Source organism: Pseudophryne corroboree, chromosome 2 (genome assembly GCF_028390025.1).
Source record: "Pseudophryne corroboree isolate aPseCor3 chromosome 2, aPseCor3.hap2, whole genome shotgun sequence".
NCBI lineage: Eukaryota > Metazoa > Chordata > Amphibia > Anura > Myobatrachidae > Pseudophryne > Pseudophryne corroboree.
This window is the reverse complement of record NC_086445.1, coordinates 19,660,227-19,681,480: the sequence shown is the minus strand read 5'-3', so window position 1 is coordinate 19,681,480 and position 21,254 is coordinate 19,660,227. Positions and strand designations below refer to the sequence as shown.

The 21,254-nt window shown below is 49.7% G+C and overlaps 1 protein-coding gene across 2 annotated transcripts in view; it reads right to left on the bottom strand.

Moving 5' to 3' along the window:
• The window catches only part of INPPL1 (inositol polyphosphate phosphatase like 1), a 112,423-nt gene that overhangs the window by 38,726 nt on the left and 52,443 nt on the right, over positions 1-21,254 (bottom strand). For both annotated transcript variants that reach the window (XM_063950899.1, XM_063950900.1), the window contains exons 9-15: positions 15,513-15,657; positions 14,893-14,999; positions 11,751-11,853; positions 9,809-10,005; positions 9,087-9,204; positions 8,639-8,735; positions 8,352-8,490 (exon numbers count right to left, since the gene is read on the bottom strand). In XM_063950899.1, coding sequence (XP_063806969.1) covers positions 8,352-8,490; positions 8,639-8,735; positions 9,087-9,204; positions 9,809-10,005; positions 11,751-11,853; positions 14,893-14,999; positions 15,513-15,657 — 906 coding nt within the window. The remainder of the gene's footprint in view (positions 1-8,351; positions 8,491-8,638; positions 8,736-9,086; positions 9,205-9,808; positions 10,006-11,750; positions 11,854-14,892; positions 15,000-15,512; positions 15,658-21,254) is intronic.

The window sequence follows — 21,254 nt, the reverse complement described above, 5'->3', positions numbered from 1 at the left end:
GTCATGCGGTGGATTTAGTGGAGGCCGGGGAGGACTTCTGTTCCTGGTAACTAGCTGTGTTGTGCAGCTTCTTTCCTCTGCCCCTGCCTCTGGCAAGAAAGGACGCACCTCGGACTTTCTTGTTTTTCTGTGATCGAAAGGACTGCATTTGGTAATACGGTGCTTTCTTAGGTTGTGAGGAAACATATGGCAAAAAATTTGACTTCCCAGCCGTAGCTGTGGAGACCAGGGGGGTAATTCCAAGTTGATCGCAGCAGGATTTTTTTTTAGCAGTTGGGCAAAACCATGTGCACTGCAGGGGAGGCAGATATAACATGTGCAGAGAGAGTTAGATTTGGGTGGGGTGTGTTCATTCTGCAATCTAAATTGCAGTGTAAAAATAAAGCAGCCAGTATTTGCCCTGTACAGAAACAAAATAACCCACCCAACTAACTCTTTCTGCACATGTTATATCTGCCTCCCCTGCAGTGCACATGGTTTTGCCCAACTGCTAACAAAAATCCTGCTGCGATCAACTTGGAATTACCCCCCAGGTCCGAGAGACCCTCCCCAAACAATTCCTCACCCTTGTAAGGAAAAACCTCCATGTGCCTTTTTGAGTCGGCATCACCTGTCCATTGCCGAGTCCACAGGACCCTTCTGGCAGAAATCGACATAGCATTTATTCTAGAACCTAGTAGGCTAATGTCTCTCTGAGCATCTCTCATATAAAGGACAGCGTCTTTAATATGCCCCAGGGTCATTAATATAGTATCCTTGTCTAAGGTATCAAGTTCCTCAGATAAGGTATCCGTCCAAGCTGCTACAGCACTACACACCCAAGCCGACGCGATTGCCGGCCTCAGTAAGGTACCTGAATGCGTATAAATGGACTTCAGGGTAACCTCCTGTTTGCGATCCGCAGCATCTTTGAGGGTAGCCGTATCCTGTGACGGCAGGGCTACCTTCTTGGATAAGCGTGTTAAAGCTTTGTCCACCCTAGGGGAGGATTCCCATCGTAACCTGTCCGCTGGCGGGAAAGGATACGCCATAAGAATCTTTTTGGAAATCTGCAGTTTTCTATCTGGAGATTCCCAAGCCTTTTCACATAACTCATTAAGCTCGTGTGAGGGGGGAAAGGTTACCTCCAGCTTCTTTTCCCCATACATATGAACCCTCTTGTCAGGGACTGGGGTTTCCTCTGTGATGTGCAACACATCCTTAATAGCTATAATCATATAACGGATGGATTTAGCCAATTTTGGCTGTAACTTTGCATCATCGTAATCGACACTGGAGTCAGAATCCATGTCGGTATCCGTGTCAATAATTTGGGATAGTGGGCGCTTCTAAGACCCTGTCGGCCTCTGCGACATAGGATCAGGCATGGGTTGGGACCCTGACTGTCCTGAGGTTTCAGCTTTGTCTAACCTTTTATGCAAGGAATTAACATTATCATTTAAAACCTTCCACATATCCATCCAACCAGGTGTCGGCGCCGTCGGCGGAGACACCACATTCATTTGCTCCCGCTCTGCTTCCACATAGCCTTCCTCATCAGACATGTCGACACAAGCGTACCGACACACCACACACACACAGGGAATGCCCTTTTCGAAGACCGTTCCCCCACAAGGCCTTTTGGTGAGACAGAGAGAGAGTATGCCAGCACACACCCCAGCGCTATAAACCCAGGAATAACACAGTAACTTAATGTTAACCCAGTAGCTGCTGTATTTGTGTTTTTAGCGTCTAATTATGTGCCCCCCCCCTCTCTTTTTACCCTTTTTCTACCGTGATCTGCAGGGGAGAGCCTGGGGAGCTTCTTCTCAGCGGAGCTGTGGAGAAAAAATGGCGCTGGTGAGTGCTGAGGCAGAAGCCCCGCCCCCTTGACGGCGGGCTTCTGTCCCGCTAAAATACATATCTTTTTGGCGGGGGCTCATACATATATACAGTGCCCAACTGTATATACGTTTACTTTTGCCAACAGCGGTCCATATGCTGCCCAGGGCGCCCCCCCCTGCGCCCTGCACCCTTACAGTGACCGGAGTATGTGAGGTGTGTATGGAGCAATGGCGCACAGCTGCAGTGCTGTGCGTTACCTCATGTGAAGAACAGAGTCTTCTGCCGCCGATTTCGAAGTCTTCTTTGCTTCTCATACTCACCCGGCTTCTGTCTTCCGGCTCTGCGAGGGGGACGGCGGCGCGGCTCTGGGATCGGACGACGAGGGTGAGATCCTGTGTACGATCCCTCTGGAGCTAATGGTGTCCAGTAGCCTAAGAAGCAGGACCTAGCTTCAGAGAGTAGGGCTGCTTCTCTCCCCTCTGTCCCACGATGCAGGGAGTCTGTTGCCAGTAGAGATCCCTGAAAATAAGAATTTACTTACCGATAATTCTATTTCTCGGAGTCCGTAGTGGATGCTGGGGTTCCTGAAAGGACCATGGGGAATAGCGGCTCCGCAGGAGACAGGGCACAAAAAGTAAAGCTTTAGGATCAGGTGGTGTGCACTGGCTCCTCCCCCTATGACCCTCCTCCAAGCCTCAGTTAGGTACTGTGCCCGGACGAGCGTACACAATAAGGAAGGATTTATGAATCCCGGGTAAGACTCATACCAGCCACACCAATCACACTGTACAACCTGTGATCTGAACCCAGTTAACAGTATGATAACAGCGGAGCCTCTGAAAAGATGGCTCACAACAATAATAACCCGATTTTTGTAACTATGTACAAGTAATGCAGATAATCCGCACTTGGGATGGGCGCCCAGCATCCACTACGGACTCCGAGAAATAGAATTATCGGTAAGTAAATTCTTATTTTCTCTATCGTCCTAGTGGATGCTGGGGTTCCTGAAAGGACCATGGGGATTATACCAAAGCTCCCAAACGGGCGGGAGAGTGCGGATGACTCTGCAGCACCGAATGAGAGAACTCCAGGTCCTCCTTAGCCAGGGTATCAAATTTGTAGGATTTTACAAACGTGTTTGCCCCTGACTAAATAGCCGCTCGGCAAAGTTGTAAAGCCGAGACCCCTCGGGCAGCCGCCCAAGATGAGCCCACCTTCCTTGTGGAATGGGCATTTACATATTTTGGCTGTGGCAGGCCTGCCACAGAATGTGCAAGCTGAATTGTATTACACATCCAACTAGCAAAAGTCTGCTTAAAAGCAAGAGCACCCAGTTTGTTGGGTGCATACAGGATAACAGCAAGTCAGTTTTCCTGACTCCAGCCGTCCTGGAACCTATATTTTCAGGGCCCTGACCACATCTAGCAACTTGGAGTCCTCCAAGTCCCTAGTAGGCGCAAGACACCACAATAAGCTGGTTCAGGTGAAACACTGACACCACCTTAGGGAGAGAACTGGGGACGAGTCCGCAGCTCTGCCCTGTCCGAATGGACAAACAGATATGGGCTTTTTTGAGAAAAAAAAAACACCAATTTGACACTCGCCTGGTCCAGGCCAGGTCCAAGAGCATGTTCACTTTTCATGTGAGATGCTTCAAATCCACAGATTTGACTGGTTTTAAACCAATGTGTTTTGAGGAATCCCAGAACTACGTTGAGATCCCACAGTGCCACTGGAGGCACAAAAGGGGGTTGTATATGCAATACTCCCTTGACAAACTTCTGGACTTCAGGAACTGAAGCCAATTCTTTCTGGAAGAAAAATCGACAGGGCCGAAATTTGAACCTTAATGGACCCCAATTTGAGGCCCATAGACACTCCTGTTTGCAGGAAATGCAGGAATCGACCGAGTTGAAATTTCTTCGTGGGGCCTTCCTGGCCTCACACCACGCAACATATTTTCGCCACATGTGGTGATAATGTTGTGCGGTCACCTCCTTTCTGGCTTTGACCAGGGTAGGAATGACCTCTTCCTGAATGCCTTTTCCCTTAGGATCCGGCGTTCCACCGCCATGCCGTCAAACGCAGCTGCGGTAAGTCTTGGAACAGACATGGTACTTGCTGAAACAAGTCCCTTCTTAGCGGCAGAGGCCATAAGTCCTCTGTGAGCATCTCTTGAAGTTCCGGGTACCAAGTCCTTCTTGGCCAATCCGGAGCCATGAGTATAGTTCTTACTCCTCTACGTCTTATAATTCTCAGTACCTTAGGTATGAAAAAGCAGAGGATGGAACACATACACCGACTGGTACACCCACGGTGTTACCAGAACGTCCACAGCTATTGCCTGAGGGTCTCTTAACCTGGCGCAATACCTGTCCCGTTTTTTGTTCAGACGGGACGCCATCATGTCCACCTTTGGTAACTCCCAACGGTTTACAATTATGTGGAAAACTTCCCCATGAAGTTCCCACTCTGCCGGGTGGAGGTCGTGCCTACTGAGGAAGTCTGCTTCCCAGTTTCCATTCCCGGAATGAAACACTGCTGACAGTGCTATCACATGATTTTCCGCCCAGCGAAAAGTCCTTGCAGTTTTTGCCACTGCCCTCCTGCTTCTTGTGCCGCCCTGTCTATTTACGTGGGCGACTGCCGTGATGTTTTATCCCACTGGATCAATACCGGCTGACCTTGAAGCAGAGGTCTTGCTAAGCTTAGAGCATTATAAATTTACCCTTAGCTATATTTATGTGGAGAAAAATCTCCAGACTTGATCACACTCCCTGGAAATTTTTTCCTTGTGTGACTGCTCCCCAGCCTCTCGGGCTGGCCTCCGTGGTCACCAACATCCAAAACTGAATGCCGAATCTGCGGCCCTCTAGAAGATGAGCACTCTGTAACCACCACAGGAGAGACACCCTTGTCCTTGGATATAGGGTTATCCGCTGATGCATCTGAAGATGCGATCCGGACCATTTGTCCAGCAGATCCCACTGAAAAGTTCTTGCATGAAATCTGCCGACTGGAATTGCTTCGAAGGAAGTCACCATTTTTTTACCATGGCCCTTGTGCAATGATGCACTGATTTTAGGAGATTCCTGACTAGCTCGGATAACTCCCTGGCTTTCTCTTCCGGGAGAAACACCTTTTTCTGGACTGTGTCCAGAATCATCCCTAAGCACAGGAGACTTGTTGTCGGGATCAGCTGCGATTTTGGAATATTTAGAATCCACCCCTGCTGTTGTAACAGTATCCGAGATAGTGCTACTCCGACCTCCAACTGTTCCCTGGACTTTGCCCTTATCAGGAGATCGTCCAAGTAAGGGATAATTAAGACGCCTTTTCTTCGAAGAAGAACCATCATTTCGGCCATTACCTTGGTAAAGACCCGGGGTGCCGTAGACAATCCAAACGGCAGCGTCTGAAACTGATAGTGACAGTTCTGTACCACGAACCTGAGGTACCCTTAGTGATAAGGGCAAATTTGGGACATGGAGGTAAGCATCCCTGATGTCTCGGGACACCAGATAGTCCCCTTCTTCCCGGTTCGTTATCACTGCTCTGAGTGACTCCATCTTGATTTGAACCTTTGTAAGTGTTCAAATTTTTTTAGATTTAGAATAGGTCTCACCTAGCCTTCTGGCTTCAGTACCACAATATAGTGTGGAATAATACCCCCTTTTCTTGTTGTAGGAGGGGTAATTTAATTATCACCTGCTGGGAATACAGCTCGTGAATTTTTTCCCATACTGCCTCCTTGTCGGAGGGAGACCTTGGTAAAGCAGACTTCAGGAGCCTGCGCAGGGGAAACGTCTCGACATTCCAAACTGTACCCCTGGGATACTACTTGTAGGATCCAGGGGTCCTGTACGGTCTCAGCGTCATGCTGAGAGCTTGTCAGAAGCGGTGGAACGCTTCTGTTCCTGGGAATGGGCTGCCTGCTGCAGTCTTCTTCCCTTTCCTCTATCCCTGGGCAGATATGACTCTTATAGGGACGAAAGGACTGAAGCTGAAAAGACGGTGTCTTTTTCTGCAGAGATGTGACTTAGGGTAAAAACGGTGGATTTTCCAGCAGTTGCCGTGGCCACCAGGTCCGATGGACCGACCCCAAATAACTCCTCTTCCTTTATACGGCAATACACCTTTGTGCCGTTTGGAATCTGCATCACCTGACCACTGTCGTGTCCATAAACATCTTCTGGCAGATATGGACATCGCACTTACTCTTGATGCCAGAGTGCAAATATCCCTCTGTGCATCTCGCATATATAGAAATACATCCTTTAAATGCTCTATAGTCAATAAAATACTGTCCCTGTCAAGGGTATCAATATTTTTAGTCAGGGAATCCGACCAAGCCACCCCAGCTCTGCACATCCAGGCTGAGGCGATCGCTGGTCGCAGTATAACACCAGTATGTGTGTATATACTTTTTATGATATTTTTCCAGCCTCCTGTCAGCTGGCTCCTTGAGGACGGCCCTATCTATAGACGGTACCGCCACTTGTTCTGATAAGCGTGTGAGCGCCTTATCCACCCTAAGGGGTGTTTCCCAACGCGCCCTAACTTCTGGCGGGAAAGGGTATACCGCCCATATTTTCTATCGGGGGGAACCCACGCATCATCACACACTTCATTTAATTTATCTGATTCAGGAAAAACTACGGTAGTTTTTTCACATCCCACATAATACCCTCTTTTGTGGTACTTGTAGTATCAGAAATATGTAACACCTCCTTCATTGCCCTTAACGTGTGGCCCTAATAAGGAATACGTTTGTTTATTCACCGTCGACACTGGATTCAGTGTCCCTGTCTGTGTCTGTGTCGACCGACTAAAGTAAACGGGCGTTTTAAAACCCCTGACGGTGTTTTGGAGACGTCTGGACCGGTACTAATTGTTTGTCGGCCGTCTCATGTCGTCAACCGACCTTGGCGCGTGTTGACATTATCATGTAATTCCCTAAATAAGCCATCCATTCCGGTGTCGACTCCCTAGAGAGTGACATCACCATTACAGGCAATTGCTCCGCCTCCTCACCAACATCGTCCTCATACATGTCGACACACACGTACCGACACACAGCACACACACAGGGAATGCTCTGATAGAGGACAGGACCCACTAGCCCTTTGGAGAGACAGAGGGAGAGTTTGCCAGCACACACCAAAAACGCTATAATTATATAGGGACAACCTTATATAAGTGTTTTCCCTTATAGCATCTTTTTTATATATTTCTAACGCCAAATTAGTGCCCCCCCTCTCTGTTTTAACCCTGTTTCTGTAGTGCAGTGCAGGGGAGAGCCTGGGAGCCTTCCCTCCAGCCTTTCTGTGAGGGAAAATGGCGCTGTGTGCTGAGGAGATAGGCCCCGCCCCTTTTTCGGCGGCCTCGTCTCCCGCTCTTAACGGATTCTGGCAGGGGTTAAATATCTCCATATAGCCCCCGGAGGCTATATGTGAGGTATTTTTAGCCAAAAAAGGTTTTCATTTGCCTCCCAGGGCGCCCCCCTCCCAGCGCCCTGCACCCTCAGTGACTGCCGTGTGAAGTGTGCTGAGAGGAAAATGGCGCACAGCTGCAGTGCTGTGCGCTACCTTAAGAAGACTGAGGAGTCTTCTGCCGCCGATTCTGGACCTCTTCTCGTTTCAGCATCTGCAAGGGGGCCGGCGGCGAGGCTCCGGTGACCATCCAGGCTGTACCTGTGATCGTCCCTCTGGAGCTAATGTCCAGTAGCCAAGAAGCCAATCCATCCTGCACGCAGGTGAGTTCACTTCTTCTCCCCTAAGTCCCTCGTTGCAGTGATCCTGTTGCCAGCAGGACTCACTGTAAAATAAAAAACCTAAGCTAAACTTTTCTAAGCAGCTCTTTAGGAGAGCCACCTAGATTGCACCCTTCTCGGCCGGGCACAAAAATCTAACTGAGGCTTGGAGGAGGGTCATAGGGGGAGGAGCCAGTGCACACCACCTGATCCTAAAGCTTTACTTTTTGTGCCCTGTCTCCTGCGGAGCCGCTATTCCCCATGGTCCTTTCAGGAACCCCAGCATCCACTAGGACGATAGAGAAAATAAAAAACCTTGCAAAATACTTTCTTACAGCAAGCTCAGGAGAGCTCACTGAAAAGCACCCAGCTCGTCTGGGCACAGTCTCAAACTGAGGTCTGGAGGAGGGGCATAGAGGGAGGAGCCAGTGCACACCAGGAACTAAATTGTTTCTTAAAGTGCCCACGTCTCCTGCGGAGCCCGTCTATTCCTCATGGTCCTTACGGAGTCCCCAGCATCCACTAGGACGTTAGAGAAATGTTCAAGGTTTTTCTTTTTTTTTTACATTTCAAAAATACTTATATGTTAATTTATATACGACATCCTCTGATTGCCTTAGACTGTAGTATTCCTGCGTAACACTCAATCATCCTGGAGATATATATGTATATAATTGAGGCTAATAGTTGACTTCTGCAGATTTTCCACCTTTGCAATAAGGAATAAAGCGCCTGCTTGGTGGGTATGCGACACACACGGCGGACGCCTCACCTGTACGTCCATATCTAGCCGGTAATTCAGGTCACCGAACCAGAAGAGGTGCGTGAAGCGGAGGGAAATATCGAAGGAGTTCAGCTGCTTGTCCCCCAGAGAGAGGAGCCGCAAGATGTCCAGGTAATTCTGGTTACGCCTGATAATGGGAGAGAGAGAGACCGTCACAGAGAGACCCCGACTCCTTAGACAGGACCCCTGGACTCACCCACCCGCCTTCATATGGTCAGGGGCCATGTACCCTTTTAGACCCCATCTATAAGTGTATGAGGGGTAGTAGTACTTACCTCGCAGTCTTCTCATTCCCCGAGGTCAGGTGACAGTTCACAAAGCCAAACGAGGTTCCATTAAACATGAAAGACACCCCGACTGCGCCTTTATTCCCTGCGTGATTACAGAGCATGGTATTACACGTGTGACACCCAGCCAACCCAGACAGACGTCTCCCCATTCTCTCAGAGCCTGGTACTGCCCAGGAGACTGGTGCCATTACTGATGCCAGTCAAGGGCAGCGCAGTGCTATAGAGGTCTACAGGAGCAAATACAAGCACACCCCACGCCAACACCCCAAACACTGTAATATACACCCCACATTGCAACACCCGCCACACTGAAATGTACACCCCCCACATCCCAAACTGTAACAGCCCCACACTCAAAGCACACCCCATGCTTACACCCCCCACACTGCTATTTCCCCCCACACTGTAACGTACGCCCCAGGATGGTGCTCACCCAACGTGTTGGCAATTCCGGTCTTCACGCTGGATGTGCTAATGTGCGTGATCCGGTTCTCATGTTCTACCCGAACAAGGACAACAATCTTGATATTCCACAAGGACTGCATGGCGACCTGCAGGAGAACGCCACAAATGACTACGCTGTATACGGGTTACAGCGATACACATGATGTAAAGTGATCGCATTCACATAAGAGCACTGACATTCTATCAGATCTTCTCTGGTATTTTCCTTGCTTTACACACTGTGTAGGACCAGTAAAGCCTCTGACAATTTCTTGCCCTCACCCCTCAATCACCCTGACCTCTTCTGTTGTGCAGAGCTTCATCATGAAGCCCTGCTGGAGGAACATTTCTGCCCCACAGCAACTGGGGACCATCTACGGTGAAGTGCATGCTCAGCTGACCAGTCTGGAAACTCGGCTCCACTTCCACCTTTGTGACTTAAATGTAGAGAATCGTGATCACGTCCACTGCATTAAAGGACGTTTCAACCTCAGATTATGGGACAACCACCCCAGATTGTAAACTGGAGCGCATTGTGAGCCAATCGGTGAGACAACGTCCCGCGTCCCAAACGGTCTCCAAGGCTTAGTACATCTGCCCCCAGGGGAACAATGCAGGAAGGAGACACTAGACGGGCCTGTATTAAAAGGAAAACACTTTCCAATATATCATTTTAAAACACGTTAAAAATTATTTTAGGACAGCACGTACCGGCCGATAGTCCAATTCCGTGCACTCTTTCAGCGCCCCCCGCAGGAAGTCCACCCACTCCTTATCTGCCACCGAGTTCTCCTGTGTCCCGAACACGTAGATGTCATGCGGGATAGTGACAGTCATCTCGTCCAGCGTCTTCCCTAAACCCTTGGAGCCTACCCAGGAGGTGATATTCTTCTGTGGCGGGACGCTTCCTGCAGAGGGGACGGAAACATCAGAAGCGTTCTGACATTTATTATCGTACCTTGACAATCAGGCGTCTCTCTACATAAGTGGTAATACGTTACTGCTGCAGAGGAAACATTATTTGGACATTTATTTGACACAAGCCTGGGAAATGGGTTCAGTTCCAAACAGGGCCCTATATGTGTGGGGTTTGTATGTTCTCCCTGTGGGTTTCCTGCGAAAAGACCAGTTTCCCCTCTCACTCCAAACACAAATATTATTAACTACAAGCTCCACAGGGGCAGGGACTGAATTATAAAATATATGTTGTACAGCGCTATGTTATATGGTTGCACCCAAAAAAAAATACCAGTTAATAAATATAGGGGTTGGTGTATAAAACATTGAAAAGAGTGAAGAAGTTGCCCATAGCAACTGATCAGCTTGTACCAGTGATTTTATAGAATGTACTTGATAAATTATATCTATAAGCGGATTGGTTGGTACGGGCAACTTCTCCACTCTTTCCACTGCTTGATACACCAGACCTATAAATCAACATAGAGATATGACGGAGCGCACAGGGAGTATACAGAGAACAGGAGCCCTTAGTGTTGCATCGGACAAGTGGCATGGTGCACAGGGAGTATGCAGAGAACCAGGGGCACTTGGCGTGGCATTGGTTATGTGGCATGGTGCACAGGGAGTATGCAAAGAACCAGGAGCCCTTGGCGTGGCATTAGTTATGTGGCATGGTGCACAGGGAGTATACAGAGAACCAGGGGCCCTTGGCATGGCATTGGTTATGTGGCATGGTGCACAGGGAGTATACAGAGAACAGGAGCCCTTGGTGTTGCATCGGTCAAGTGGCATGGTACACCGGGAGTATGCAGAAAACCAGGGGCACTTGGCATGGCATTTGTTATGTGGCATGGTGCACAGGGAGTATGCAGAGAACCAGGGGCACTTGGCGTGGCATTGGTTATGTGGCATGGTGCACAGGGAGTATGCAAAGAACCAAGAGCCCTTGGCGTGGCATTAGTTATGTGGCATGGTGCACAGGGAGTATACAGAGAACCAGGGGCCCTTGGCATGGCATTGGTTATGTGGCATGGTGCACAGGGAGTATACAGAGAACAGGAGCCCTTGGTGTTGCATCGGTCAAGTGGCATGGTACACAGGGAGTATGCAGAAAACCAGGGGCACTTGGCATGGCATTTGTTATGTGGCATGGTGCACAGGGAGTATACAGAGAACCAGGGGCACTTGGTGTGGCATTGGTAATGTGGCACGGTGCACAGGGAGTATGTAGAGAACCAGGAGCCCTTGGCGTGGCATTAGTTATGTGGCATGGTACACAGGGAGTATGCAGAAAGCCAGGGGCACTTGGCGTGGCATTTGTTACGTGGCATGGTGCACAGGGAGTATGCAGAAAACCAGGGGCACTTGGCGTGGCATTTGTTATGTGGCATGGTGCACAGGGAGTATGCAGAAAACCAGGGGCACTTGGCGTGGCATTTGTTATGTGGCATGGTGCACAGGGAGTATGCAGAGAACCAGGAGCCCTTGGCGTGGCATTGGTTTTGTGGCATGGTGCACAGGGAGTATGCAGAGAACCAGGAGCCCTTGGTGTGGCATTGGTCACGTGGCGTGGTGCACAGGGAGTATACAGAGAACCAGGAGCCCTTGGTGTGGCATTGGTCACGTGGCGTGGGGAATTACTGCATGAAGGAATACATGTAAAACTGAGACACGACTTATCCTCCACGCTTACCCATATTCCAGGTCCCAATGAAGATGGACATCATGTCCGGCTCGTCTTGGTTTGAGTGTTTGTTCTTCATCAGTTGCAGCAGCTGGCAGAACGCTTCCCGCTTCTAAACAGAGGAGCGGACATGAACAGTCACTGACCACAGAGCTGACACTTTAAGTTACATTAGCAATGCTATAACCCCACGGGGCGCAGTAGATTAATTCTGCAATCGTCAGCGATAGTCATATTTGGCTAGGATAGTCCTAGGATAGGGATGTCCTCTTTGGCTAAGTACAACTCCCTGTAGCCGAATCTACCGACCAATCGTGTCAAATATGGAGATGTGGCTGGAGAGACGGTTCCCTCCCCTTACAGAGCTCAGGACACAGATAAGAGGCTTAAGGAGGAACCATGTCTACAGCAACTCGGTGATTACTATGCACGCTGTATGATCTTACCTACCACGCACCACAGGAAGAACACCATATGGTCTTACCCTGATGTCTACCACGCACCAAAGGAAGAAAACCATATGGTCTTACCCTGGTGCCTACCACGCACCACAAGAACACCACCATGTGGTCTTACCCTGATGCCTACCACGCACCACAAGAAGAACACCATGTGTTCTTACCCTGATGCCTACCACGCACCACAAGAAGAACACCATGTGTTCTTACCCTGATGTCTACCACGCACCACAGGAAGAACACCATGTGTTCTTACCCTGATGTCTACCACGCACCACAGGAAGAACACCATGTGTTCTTACCCTGATGTCTACCACGCACCACAGGAAGAACACCATGTGTTCTTACCCTGATGTCTACCACGCACCACAGGAAGAACACCATATGTTCTTACCCTGATGCCTACCACGCACCACAGGAAGAACACCATATGTTCTTACCCCAGTACCTACAACACACCACAGGAAGAACACCATATGGTCTTACCCTTAGTGCCTACCACGCACCACAGGAAGAACACCAAATGTTCTTACCCTGATGTCTACCACGCACCAAAGGAAGAAAACCATATGGTCTTACCCTGGTGCCTACCACGCACCACAAGAACACCACCATGTGGTCTTACCCTGATGCCTACCACGCACCACAAGAAGAACACCATGTGTTCTTACCCTGATGCCTACCACGCACCACAAGAAGAACACCATGTGTTCTTCTTACCCTGATGTCTACCACGCACCAAAGGAAGAAAACCATATGGTCTTACCCTGGTGCCTACCACGCACCACAAGAACACCACCATGTGGTCTTACCCTGATGCCTACCACGCACCACAAGAAGAACACCATGTGTTCTTACCCTGATGCCTACCACGCACCACAAGAAGAACACCATGTGTTCTTACCCTGATGTCTACCACGCACCACAGGAAGAACACCATGTGTTCTTACCCTGATGTCTACCACGCACCACAGGAAGAACACCATGTGTTCTTACCCTGATGTCTACCACGCACCACAGGAAGAACACCATATGTTCTTACCCTGATGCCTACCACGCACCACAGGAAGAACACCATATGTTCTTACCCCAGTACCTACAACACACCACAGGAAGAACACCATATGGTCTTACCCTTAGTGCCTACCACGCACCACAGGAAGAACACCATATGTTCTTACCCTGATGTCTACCACGCACCAAAGGAAGAAAACCATATGGTCTTACCCTGGTGCCTACCACGCACCACAAGAACACCACCATGTGGTCTTACCCTGATGCCTACCACGCACCACAAGAAGAACACCATGTGTTCTTACCCTGATGCCTACCACGCACCACAAGAAGAACACCATGTGTTCTTACCCTGATGTCTACCACGCACCACAGGAAGAACACCATGTGTTCTTACCCTGATGTCTACCACGCACCACAGGAAGAACACCATGTGTTCTTACCCTGATGTCTACCACGCACCACAGGAAGAACACCATGTGTTCTTACCCTGATGTCTACCACGCACCACAGGAAGAACACCATATGTTCTTACCCTGATGCCTACCACGCACCACAGGAAGAACACCATATGTTCTTACCCCAGTACCTACAACACACCACAGGAAGAACACCATATGGTCTTACCCTTAGTGCCTACCACGCACCACAGGAAGAACACCATGTGGTCTTACCCTGATGCCTACCACGCACCAAAGGAAGAAAACCATATGGTCTTACCCTGATGTCTACCACGCACCACAGGAAGAACACCATGTGGTCTTACCCTGATGCCTACCACGCACCACAGGAAGAACACCATGTGGTCTTACCCCGATGCCTACCACGCACCACAGGAAGAACACCATGTGGTCTTACCCTGATGCCTACAACGCACCACAGGAATAAAACCATATGGTCTTACCCCAGTACCTACCACGCACTACAGGAAGAACACCATATGGTCTTACCCTGGTGCCTACCACGCACCACAGGAAGAACACCATATGTTCTTACCCTGATGTCTACCACGCACCACCGGAAGAACACCATGTGGTCTTACCCTGATGCCTACCACGCACCACAGGAAGAACACCATGTGGTCTTACCCTGATGCCTACCACGCACCACAGGAAGAACACCATGTGGTCTTACCCTGATGCCTACCACGCACCACAGGAAGAACACCATATGGTCTTACCCCAGTACCTACCATGCACCACAGGAAGAACACCATATGGTCTTACCCCAGTGCCTACCACGCACCACAGGAAGAACCCCATATGGTCGTACCCTTAGTGCCTACCACGCACCACAGGAAGAACCCCATATGGTCTTACCCTTAGTGCCTACCACACACTACAGGAAGAACCCCATATGGTCGTACCCTTAGTGCCTACCACGTACCACAGGAAGAACCCCATATGGTCTTACCCTTAGTGCCTACCACGCACCACAGGAAGAACCCCATATGGTCGTACCCTTAGTGCCTACCACGCACTACAGGAAGAACACCATATGGTCGTACCCTTAGTGCCTACCACGCACCACAGGAAGAACACCATATGGTCGTACCCTTAGTGCATACCACGCACCACAGGAAGAACCCCATATGGTCGTATCCTTAGTGCCTACCACGCACCACAGGAGGAACACCATATGGTCTTACAACAGTGCTTACCATGCACCACAGGACTTACCCTGGCGCTGACAAAGATGAAGTCTTTCCGTTGTGTTTTATCCTTCTCTTTCTCAAATACAATACCCAGCTTAGAGGGCACCCGCTGGGACTTGATCAGCTGTCGGACTGGAGAACGGGGAGAGAGGCGACATCAATATACACTTATAGCAACACAATCACTAGGGGTAGAATTTTACAAAGGTTTCAATTCATCAATTCAGAAGAGAAAAGCAAAAACACAACCCCTACAAATAAGCATTCAGGGGCACCGAGTATTTTCAGATAAGTTGAGTGAAAAAAAAAAAAAAAAAGTGCCACAGACAAGTCCGGAAAGACAGCAGCAACTTGCCGAGATAATCCACCTATATATAGGTCTTGTTATAAACCTTCCTTCACATTCGTAGCCTGGAGGCTGTAATGCCGAGCTGCTCCACCAGATGGCGGCATAAGCGCAACACACTGCCCAAACGTACTGTGCGGCTCGGGGAACGAGAACCAGTCCAACCTAGAGCCTCGAAGTAAGGCTGATCGTTATCAACGAGGCACGTCAGCCACTAATTAGTGTCCGGGTCCACTCCCACTGCGTCCAGGAAGACCTCGGAGTAAGGAGAAGTTCATCAGATCTGCGGAACCACTTACTTTTATCATGGACGAAGGTGTTCCAGTCTTCCTGCGACTCTTTCACCTTCTTCATGACCACCAGTTTCCCCCCCTCCACGTCCACGCTCAGCGTGTACTTCTGCGATTTGACAATCTTGGTGAGGTCCGGCATGTCCAGCTTCACCTGCTCAAAATGACACAGACTGTCACCCCCGAATCTGGGCACATTCCCCCCACAAGCTAAGGACAGTACATAGAACAGTATATAGTCCGCCTTTATATAATAAGATTTTACTTACCGGTAAATCTATTTCTCGTAGTCCGTAGTGGATGCTGGGGACTCCGTAAGGACCATGGGGAATAGACGGGCTCCGCAGGAGACATGGGCACTTTAAGAAAGAATTTAGATTCTGGTGTGCACTGGCTCCTCCCTCTATGCCCCTCCTCCAGACCTCAGTTAGAGAAACTGTGCCCGGAAGAGCGGACATTACAAGGAAAGGATTTTGGAATCCAGGGTAAGACTCATACCAGCCACACCAATCACACCGTATAACTCATTATAAACATACCCAGTCAACAGTATGAACAACAACAGAGCAACCCTGATGCAACTATAACATAACCCTTATTTAAGCAATAACTACATACAAGCATTGCAGAAGAAGTCCGCACTTGGGACGGGCGCCCAGCATCCACTACGGACTATGAGAAATAGATTTACCGGTAAGTAAAATCTTATTTTCTCTAACGTCCTAGTGGATGCTGGGGACTCCGTAAGGACCATGGGGATTATACCAAATCTCCCAAACGGGCGGGAGAGTGCGGATGACTCTGCAGCACTGATTGAGCAAAGGCAAGGTCCTCCTCAGCCAGGGTATCAAACTTGTAGAACTTTGCAAAAGTGTTTGAACCTGACCAAGTAGCCGCTCGGCAAAGCTGTAATGCCGAGACCCCTCGGGCAGCCGCCCAAGAAGAGCCCACCTTCCTTGTGGAATGGGCTTTTACAGATTTAGGCAGCGGCAACCCAGCCGCAGAATGAGCCTGCTGAATCGTGTTACAGATCCAGCGAGCAATAGTTTGCTTTAAAGCAGGAGCACCCAGCTTGTTGGAAGCATACAGGATAAACAAAGATTCTGTTTTCCTGACTCCAGCCGTTCTGGCTACATAAACCTTCAAAGCCCTGACCACATCAAGTAACTCGGAATCCTCCAAGTCAGTAGTAGCCACAGGCACCACAATAGGTTGGTTTATATGAAAGGATGAAACCACTTTCGGGAGAAATTGTGGGCGGGTCCGCAATTCTGCTCTATCCGCATGGAAAACCAGATAAGGGATTTTATGTGACAAAGCCGCCAATTCTGACACACGCCTAGCCGAAGCCAATGCTAGTAGCATGACCACCTTCCACGTGAGATATTTCAATTCCACCGTTTTGAGTGGTTCAAACCAGTGTGATTTCAGGAAACTTAACACCACGTTAAGATCCCAAGGTGCCACTGGAGGCACAAAAGGGGGCAGAATATGCAGCACTCCCTTTACAAACGTCTGTACTTCAGGAAGAGAAGCCAGTTCTTTTTGAAAGAAAATGGATAGGGCCGAAATATGGACCTTAATGGAACCCAATTTTAGGCCCAAAGTCACTCCCGACTGTAGGAAGTGAAGGAAACGGCCCAGCTGGAATTCCTCCGTAGGGGCATTCCTGGCCTCACACCAAGCCACATATTTTCGCCATATACGGTGATAATGTTGAGCCGTCACGTCCTTCCTAGCCTTTATCAGCGTAGGAATAACTTCATCCGGAATGCCTTTTTCTGCTAGGATCCGGCGTTCAACCGCCATGCCATCAAACGCAGCAGCGGTAAGTCTTGGAACAGACAGGGCCCCTGTTGCAACAAGTCCTGTCTTAGAGGCAGAGGCCACGGGTCCTCTGTGAGCATTTCTTGCAGATCTGGATACTAAGTACTTCTTGGCCAATCCGGAACAATGAGTATTGTTCTGACTCCTCTTTTTCTTATGATTCTCAGCACCTTGGGTATGAGAGGAAGAGGACGAAATACATAGACCGACTGGAACACCCACGGCGTCACCAGTGCGTCCACAGCTATCGCCTGAGGGTCTCTTGACCTGGCGCAATACCTCTGTAGCTTTTTGTTGAGGCGGGAAGCCATCATGTCCACCTGTGGCAGTTCCCACCGACTTGCAACCTGCGTGAAGACTTCTTGATGAAGTCCCCACTCTCCCGGGTGAAGGTTGTGCCTGCTGAGGAAGTCTGCTTCCCAGTTGTCTACTCCCGGATTGAACACTGCTGACAATGCGCTTACGTGATTCTCCGCCCAGCGAAGAATTCTGGAGGCTTCTACCATCGCCATCCTGCTCCTTGTGCCGCCTTGGTGGTTCACATGAGTGATGTTGTCTGACTGAATCAGAACCGGTTGGTCGCGAAGTAGGGACTCCGCTTGACGTAGGGCGTTGTATATGGCTCTTAGTTCCAGGATGGAGAGACACCCTGGCCCTGGGGGATAGGGTGATTAACCGATGCATCTGAAGATGTGATCCGGACCACTTGTCCAGTAGATCCCATTGAAAGGTCCTCGCATGGAACCTGCCGAAGGGAATGGCCTCGTATGATGCCACCATCTTTCCCAGGACTCGCGTGCAGTGATGCACCGACACCTGTTTTGGTTTTAATAGGTCTCTGACCAGTGTCATGAGTTCCTGAGCCTTCTCCATCGGGAGATAAACCCTCTTCTGGTCTGTGTCCAGAATCATGCCCAGGAAAGGCAGACGAGTCGTAGGAATCAACTGCGACTTTGGAATATTTAGAATCCAGCCGTGTTGTTGTAACACTTCCAGAGAGCGTGCTACGCTGATCAGCAACTGCTCTCTTGACCTCGCTTTTATGAGGAGATCATCCAAGTATGGGATAATTGTGACCCCTTGCTTCCGCAGGAGTACCATCATTTCCGCCATTACCTTGGTAAATATTCTCGGTGCCGTGGAGAGACCAAACGGCAACGTCTGGAATTGGTAATGACAGTCCTGTACCACAAATCTGAGGTATGCCTGATGAGGTGGATAAATGGGGACATGAAGGTATGCATCCTTTATGTCCAGAGACCCCATAAAATCCCCCCCTTCCAGGCTTGCGATGACCGCTCTGAGCGATTCCATCTTGAACTTGAACTTTTTCAGGTATATGTTCAGGGATTTTAAATTCAATACGGGTCTGACCGAACCATCCGGTTTCGGTACCACAAACATGGTCGAATAATAACCCTTTCCTTGTTGAAGGAGGGGAACCTTGACCACCACCTGTTGAAGATACAATTTGTGAATTGCAGTTAACACTATTTCCCTCTCTAAGGGGGAAGCTGGCAGGGCCGATTTGAGGTAACAGTGAGTGGGCATCTCTTCGAATTCCAGCTTGTAACCCTGAGACACAATCTCTATTGCCCAGGGATCCAACTGGGAGTGAACCCACTTGTGGCTGAAATTTCTGAGACGCGCCCCCACCGGGCCTAGCTCCGCCTGTGGAGCCCCAGCGTCATGCAGTGGATTTAGTGGAAGCCGGGGAGGACTTCTGTTCCTGGGAACTAGCTGCGTTGTGCAGCTTTCTTCCTCTGCCCCTGCCTCTGGCAAGAAAGGACGCACCTTGGACTTTCTTGCCTTTTTGTGATCGAAAGGACTGCATTTGGTAATACGGTGCTTTCTTAGGTTGTGAGGAAACATATGGCAAAAAATTTGACTTTCCAGCAGTAGCTGTGGAGACCAGGTCCGAGAGACCCTCCCCAAACAATTCCTCACCCTTGTAAGGTAAAACCTCCATGTGCCTTTTTGAGTCGGCATCACCTGTCCATTGCCGAGTCCACAGGACCCTTCTGGCAGAAATCGACATAGTATCCTTGTCTAAGGTATCAAGTTCCTCAGATAAGGTATCCGTCCATGCTGCTACAGCACTACACACCCAGGCCGACGCAATTGCCGGTCTTAGTAAGGTACCCGAATGTGTATAAATGGACTTCAGGGTAACCTCCTGTTTGCGATCAGCAGCATCTTTGAGGGTAGCCGTATCCTGTGACGGCAGGGCTACCTTCTTGGATAAGCGTGTTAAAGCTTTGTCCACCCTAGGGGAGGATTCCCAGCATAACCTGTCCGTTGGCGGGAAAGGATACGCCATAAGCATCCGTTTGGAAATCTGCAGTTTTTTATCTGGAGATTCCCAAGCCTTTTCACATAACTCATTTAGCTCGTGTGAAGGGGGGAAGGTCACCACCTGCCTTTTTTCCCCATACATATGAACCCTCTTGTCAGGGACTGGGGTTTCCTCTGTGATGTGCAACACATCCTTAATTGCTATAATCATATAACGGATGGATTTAGCCAATTTAGGCTGTAACTTTGCATCATCGTAATCGACACTGGAGTCAGAATCCATGTCGGTATCAGTGTCAACAATTTGGGATAGTGGGCGCTTCTAAGACCCTGACGGCCTCTGCGACATAGGATCAGGCACCGGCTAGGTCCTAAGGCTTCAGCTTTATCCAACCTTTTATGCAAGGAATTAACATTATCATTTAAAACCTTCCACATATCCATCCAATCAGGTGTCGGCGCCGTCGGCGGAGACACCACATTCATTTGCTCCCGCTCTGTTTCCACATAGCCTTCCTCGTCAAACATGTCGACACAAGCGTACCGACACACCACACACACAGGGAATGCTCCTTTTGAAGACAGTTCCCCCACAAGGCCCTTTGGAGAGACAGAGAGAGAGTATTCCAGCACACACCCCAGCGCTATATAACCCAGGAATAACACAGTAACTTAATGATAACCCAGTAGCCGCTGTCATAACGATTTTTGCGCCTAATTATGTGGCCCCCCCCCTCTTTTTACCCTCTTCTACCGTGTATCTGCAGGGGAGAGCCTGGGGAGCTTCCTCTCAGCGGAGCTGTGGAGAAAAAATGGCGCTGGTGAGTGCTGAGGAAGAAGCCCCGCCCCCTCAGCGGTGGGCTTCTGTCCCGTATATTTTGGCGGGGGCTCATACATATATACAGTGCCCAACTGTATATATGTAAAACTTTTGCAAGAGGTCCCAATTGCTGCCCAGGGCGCCCCCCCCCCCCTGCGCCCTGCACCCTTACAGTGACCGGAGTATGTGGGTGTAGTGTGGGAGCAATGGCGCACAGCTGCAGTGCTGTGCGCTACCTCAGTGAAGACTGGAGTCTTCTGCCGCCGATTTCTAAGTCTTCTTGCTTCTTATGCTCACCCGGCTTCTGTCTTCCGGCTCTGCGAGGGGGACGGCGGCGCGGCTCTGGGATCGGACGACGAGGGTGAGATCCTGTGTACGATCCCTCTGGAGCTAATGGTGTCCAGCAGCCTAAGAAGCAGGACCTATCTGCAGAGAGTAGGGCTGCTTCTCTCCCCTCAGTCCCACGCTGCAGAGAGTCTGTTGCCAGCAGAGCTCCCTGAAAATAAAAAAACCTAACAAAATACTTTCTTAAAGCAAGCTCAGGAGAGCTCACTGAACAGCACCCAGCTCGTCCGGGCACAGATTCAAACTGAGGTCTGGAGGAGGGACATAGAGGGAGGAGCCAGAGCACACCAGAATCTAAATTCTTTCTTAAAGTGCCCATGTCTCCTGCGGAGCCCGTCTATTCCCCATGGTCCTTATGGAGTCCCCAGCATCCACTAGGACGTTAGAGAAAGTCTGTGTACCCCCTGACACAACGCAACGCCACCTGCCCTACCAAAGCCAAGAAGGATACAGCACCTCGTTCC